Raw genomic sequence first — 6,000 nt, forward strand, 5'->3', positions numbered from 1 at the left:
ATATATGCACGTTTGTATATGTTATATACATATAAATTCTCCTTGTGTGTGTGGCATGTGTATAAAAAAGTTTATAAAAACCTCTGTTGTATAATTATATAAATCAAGTTTAGTACAGAATGGACCCTACTCGCTTCACTTAGATACCATGTAGCCTAACCTGATAAATTATATAAATCATTTACTTGGTTGTATTTTATTTACTAATCTAGCACATAGAAAATTTGAACAGTGACTGTATAAGAACTTTGCCTGTAAGCAAAGAATTTCATCTTTAAGCAATCTGTTTTCTTTTGTTCATTGTCTTTTCTTTTCTTTTAGAACCCTACAGCCATTCTTTGAAGGGTTATTACCCCGAGATAATCCCAGAAACACTCGGTTTGCCATCAACTTTTTTACTTCTATAGGTCTTGGAGGTTTAACGTAAGGATTATTTTCAGAATTTTATTTTCAATTTACAAAATTATCTCAGAATTGCCGCCTAAACAAAATCTAACATTATTTTTTAATTAGGGATGAATTACGTGAGCATCTCAAAAATACACCAAAGGTTATTGTGCCGCAGAAACCAGAAGTTGAGCCAGATAAATCCTCTTCTTCCTCATCCGCATCCTCCTCTGCAGGGTCCGATTCCTCTGCTTCCGACTCAGACAGCAGTGACAGCAGTTCAGAGTCTTCCAGCGAGGAGAGCGATTCTTCATCCGCCAGTAGTGAGAGCTCTGCCTCAGGTATTAAAACTTGTAATTAATCATGCTCTTTTCTAATCGGTGTATTGCTGGTGATGTTTACAATGAAAAATAAATAACTTGACTTTTTTCTTATTTTAGAGTTCAGTTTAAAAGCCACAATTAATAACATAAATGATCGTCTGTCACTGTTGCAGTCTATGGCAAATTGCAACGTTTACAATGCAGAGATTACCTTTTGGAAGCTTTTCATAGAAATGAAGATATTTCATACCATTCATAATGTCTGTAATCTAGTCTATAGGTGCTTTCCTGACGTTCGTATTTTAAGAAATTTTGGTTTTTACTTTTAATAGGGAAGCTTTATGGTGGTTACTGACATGTATCACACACTCAGTGCGTATCTCATCGGTGTACAGCAGTGAAGAGAGAACACACTGTGCAGCTAGCACCCAGAAAAGAATGACCAGTTCCTTAGCAGTCCTCCTTGTTTCCTCTCCCAGTTACTGCCACCGCTTCTTTGCACTGTCTCAGGGCAGCTATTATGATTCACAATTCCATAAATTAGTTTTGTCTGTTTTAATATTATAATTGTGTACTATGAACTCCTTTGGCTTGTCTTTCAAAATTATTTAGTTAAATTCATCCATATTATTGCATTTATAGTTCATTTCTTTTACTTGCTGAGTAGTTTTCTACTACATGAATATACCTCAGTATATTTAACATTCCTTTTAGTTAATGGCAATTTAGATGTGATTCATGTTTCGATGAATACTCTTGTACATATCTTTTGGGACTGGATACATATGCATTTCTGTTACACATGTATTACCTAGAGGTAGATTTACTAAGTTTTAGGTTGTATGGATATTTAGCTTTAGAGGATACTGCCAAACAATTTGCCAAGTGATTATTCCAGCTTACGTCCCCATCAGCCAGGTTTGAGAGTTCCCCTTAGAGCCTGGCCTCACTACCACTTCCCTTGACCATCTTTTCATTTTAGCCATGGTCAGTGTGAAAAGGCATTGTGTTGTATTTCCTTGATCACTAAGGAGGTTGAGCACCATTTTATTTATTATTGATTATTTAGAAATTTTCTTTTTGTTAAGTGGCTGTTCAAGTCTTTGCTCAATTTTTTAAATTATTTTTTTCTGTTGATTTGTGGGAGTTTTTCTGTATTTTGGATGTATATCCTTTGTCACATATAGTCTTGTCTCTGCGGCCACCGGAGCTCTGCTGGTCTCTGCTTCAGCAGCAGCCGGGATCAGCAGATGCTCGCCAGGAGAAAGTGGCTGTGGAATGTCAGTTTACCTCTCTCCATTTCTGCTTTCTTGAGTCTTGACTCTTCTAGTCCTTATTCTTTTGCCAGCTCTCTGATGCCTTTACTTCTTTACTTTTTATTTTGAACTAATTTTCCAATTGTAAAAGGTTGCAAACATAGTACAGAGAATTCCCATGTAGCCCTCACCCAACTTTGCCTAATGTTAGCATGTTACATAAACATAGTTCACATATCAAAACCTGGAAATTAACACTGGAACAATACAATTAACCAAACAGCAGATCTTAATAATTTTGCATTTCACTAATGTTCTCTTTCTTGTTCCAGGATGCTATTAGACATTTAATTGTATTTCTCTTTAGTCGTCTACAATCTGTCATAGTTCCTCTCAGGCTTTCCTAATGGCTTTGACACTTGAAGTCCTGTGGCCACTTATTTTGTAGAATGTCCTTCATTATAGAGACATGCCTGACATTTTCTCATGATTAGAATGGGTTTATGCATTTTTGGCTAGAGCATAGAAGTGATGTGTTCTTAGGTATTGGTGACATTAACTTTGATAACTTGGTTAAGGTAATGTCTGCTGGATTTCTTGATAGAAAGGTTTTTCTCTATAACCTGGATCTTACAGGGAGATAATTTGATACTATGCAAATCTCCTCTTTAACTTTTCTTCTCTAGTTTTAGCATTTATTTTTGGTTTTTGTCTAGAACACTTATTTCTGTGGTGTTTGCTAAATGATGATTTTTTTCTATTTCTCTTTTTTTCTGCATTTTGTAATTGAATTTCTTCTATAAGAAAGAGTTCTTCTTCCTCTCATTTATTTAATAATTTAACTATACATTTTATCAATGTGGATACATGGATGTTTATCTTATCCTGTGGATTAAAGTCCAATACTATCGTTCAGTTTGTTCAGATCATTTCAGCTTTGGCAATTAGAAGTTCCTTGAAGTTGACTCCTGTGTTCTTTGGACAGAGCCCTGTCCTTTTCCTGAGCACTGCCTTCCTTTATAGCATCTCAGGTTGTTCAAGATCTTTATCATCCTTAAGTAAAAGATTTAAATTTATGTCCAGCATTTCTAGTTGTTTTTCAACAAGAACACTGGTCTTCACAGCCTTCTCTATTCTAGTTGGAACTGGAAGTGCTGTAGTCAAAGATTTTTTTCAAATGTCCCATTTTCTGAAAAAGTCTAAGTTGTTTTCTGCAAGGGCAGCTCTGCTTTCTTTCATTATAGAATTTTAGTCAGAATTAGAGCTAATCTAATTATATAAAATGCATATTACTTTTTTAATGCATATGTCAGAGAGGGAGCACCTTTTCCTGTAGTCTCAGAAGGTTGGAAGCCTGGTCTTTTTATTCTTATTCCCTGGGTTGTTACACTTTGAAGTGTTTTTCATACTATGTGGCAGTCAGATCTGTAGGACTCTCAGTGTTTTATATTATTAGAGCAAGATTCCATTTGCTTACGGGAAGTTTTCTTCTTGAATTGAAATATGCCAGCATTGTTCATTTAGCATTCACCTCTTCTAATTCTGAAGAATTTGTTATTTCATGATCTGTTTTGAGAACAGATGACAACACAGCATGAATTGCTGCAATAAGGAGGCTTTGCTGATTCAAAATTCATTTGTCTTATCATACAATTTCATTAGAGAGCTTTCAGTTTTATAAATAAAATATTAAATAAAAAAATTAAATAGCATGAAAGCAGTATTCATTACTGCTTTCCAAATTGGAAAATTATAAAGTAGACACCAAAGGAGAAAGGAGATTGCATATTATTGTATGGCACAGGCTTTAGTGTCAGCAGACCACTGAGCGGTGTGGAGTAGTGTCAGAGACGTTGAGCTAGCACAGAGCCAGATGGTTTCTGCTTGGGTACCTGCAGTTCAGCTGCGCTGCTTGATGGGAACAGAGAAGTAAGTCCTTAGTGGCAAACTCACTGACTATTCAAGGGTAGGCATTTGGTAGAGGGAAGACAAGTTGGTATAGTGACATGTTGGTGGAGGTAGGATGAGAATAGGTAGTGTTCTACCTTATTTTCTTTTTTCTGTGCACATATGAATCATTTCAGCACCTTTGACTTATATATCTAAACTAAATAACACAAATAAAGCAATTAAATTTGTTTTTTAGCTGAAAATGGTAAGTTATTGCACTGTAATTTTTTAATATTTATCTTTGTGATTCCATCAATAAAATTAAATTGTTCAAGGCCTTTTTTGAAGAAGGGTTTTCTCAGAAATCAAGCCTTAGTGGCTCTTATAAAGCCTGTGATGATATCTTACCATGGCTTCTCATGGTGGTACAGTCAAAATCCTCTAACAGCGCTGGAAGAAAAACTGCTGTTTTGTAGGAAGCAATTTTTATTTGCAGTATATCTATTTATGCTGTTAAGTAAACCCAGCTGTCCCACTTCCTCCCACCTGTGGGAAGTGATGTTGCTGGTGTGTGTGATCATTGTATTTTGCTTATGTATCAGAACTGACGTAATATTTCATAGGACATAAGGCACATGGAATTCCTGTTTTTTGAATAAAATTTGTAAGTAGAAATGTATTTTAGTCACTTCATAAAGGATTTTACAACGTTTGCTGTAGTTAAAAGTTTCCGTTAACTGTTTTGGATCTAAAGATCAAAACAGTACTTTGGTGACTAATGTTGACATATTGCATACTCTTAAAATTTTTGTGCAAAGTTCTGTCAGACTTGTTATTCAGTTAGTTTAATCCAGTTTATCTGAATTAGTAAACCTGCATTATATTAATAAATGTGTTAAATTATGAAATTAAAGCTAACTGTATTTTACTTTACATGTGCAGCTAAAGATACAAGAAAGAAGGGACAAGGCAACACCAGAAGTAAAGAAGTAGATAAATTGATCAGGAAACAACAACTAAATGATAGGAAACAAGATGAAAAAAGGCCAGAGCCAAGGCACCAAGAAACAAGGACTGAAAGAGAAAGAAGGTCAGAAAAACTCAGAGATAAAAATTCAAGGGATACAAATTGGAGAGATCCTGTAACAAAATACACTTCAGACAGAGGTGTTCCTTCTGAACGAAATAGTTACAGTAGAGTCACAAATGACAGAGACCAAGAAATGCACCTAGATGTGGAAAATAAGTATGGTGATCCCAAAAAGAAGAGAGGAGAAAGAAGAAATTCTTTTTCTGAAAATGAGCATAGACACCGAAATAAGGACAGTGAAAATTTTAGAAGAAAAGACAGATCAAAATCAAGAGAAAAGAATAGAAAACATTCAGACTCTAGAAGCGATGAAGATAGGTATCAGAATGGTGCTGATAGGCGATGGGAAAAACCTAGCAGATACTCTGAACAACCCAGAGAATCAAAAAGAAATCAGGACCGACGAAGAGAAAAGTCTCCAACAAAGCAAAAAAAATAACTAAGTACACAAAGTTACAGAAACTCAACATGCCTTATATTCAGTCCAAACAAATTATTTTTTACATTGATTAATGGACTTCATAAGAATTCTTGTATAAAGTACTGGTTTGTATTGTACATTTAAAAAATGTTTTCATTTTAACATGGTTTATATAATTGATACATTTCAAGGCCCTCCATATAAAATTATTTGAAGAGAAAAGTTTCACTGGAGAGGGATGTAATTCTTGCATATATTTTGTTAATAAAATGATTAAATACATTTACTGAATCAGTGATTTTTTTTCCATTGGCAATTTTTTTTCTGATGATAATGTTTCCAGTTGTCATAGAACTATTATAATTAATTATTACTGGCTTTTTATTTGTAACTGAAGACCAAAATAAGTGAACTCTTTCAGTGTAACATTTTTGCTTTGTGGATGAGATGCTATGAACCTTTTTTGGGAGTCAACTTTTTTTTTTTAATAGAACAGTTATTTCAAGTTTCATATTTTGTCTTGAACAAAAGAGGTATATATGATTGTTTTTCACAGATGTTTTGGTGAAGTTGGGTGTATTTTTATCTTTAAAAAGATACACAACTATATTATTTATAGTTAAAACTTCTCTC

The 6,000-nt window shown here is 34.2% G+C and overlaps 1 protein-coding gene across 3 annotated transcripts in view; it reads left to right on the plus strand.

Moving 5' to 3' along the window:
- Window positions 1-5,649, plus strand: part of CWC22 (CWC22 spliceosome associated protein homolog) — a 54,449-nt gene extending 48,800 nt beyond the window's left edge. For all 3 annotated transcript variants that reach the window (XM_045831040.1, XM_045831061.1, XM_045831050.1), the window contains exons 18-20: window positions 322-423; window positions 514-728; window positions 4,799-5,649. In XM_045831040.1, coding sequence (XP_045686996.1) covers window positions 322-423; window positions 514-728; window positions 4,799-5,385 — 904 coding nt within the window. In that variant the 3' untranslated portion in view covers window positions 5,386-5,649. The remainder of the gene's footprint in view (window positions 1-321; window positions 424-513; window positions 729-4,798) is intronic.
- Window positions 5,650-6,000: the final 351 nt, after the last annotated feature.

The sequence above is a fragment of the Phyllostomus hastatus genome, unplaced genomic scaffold (assembly GCF_019186645.2).
Source record: "Phyllostomus hastatus isolate PE091 unplaced genomic scaffold, TTU_PhHast_1.1 phas_contig_1, whole genome shotgun sequence".
NCBI classification, from domain to species: domain Eukaryota; kingdom Metazoa; phylum Chordata; class Mammalia; order Chiroptera; family Phyllostomidae; genus Phyllostomus; species Phyllostomus hastatus.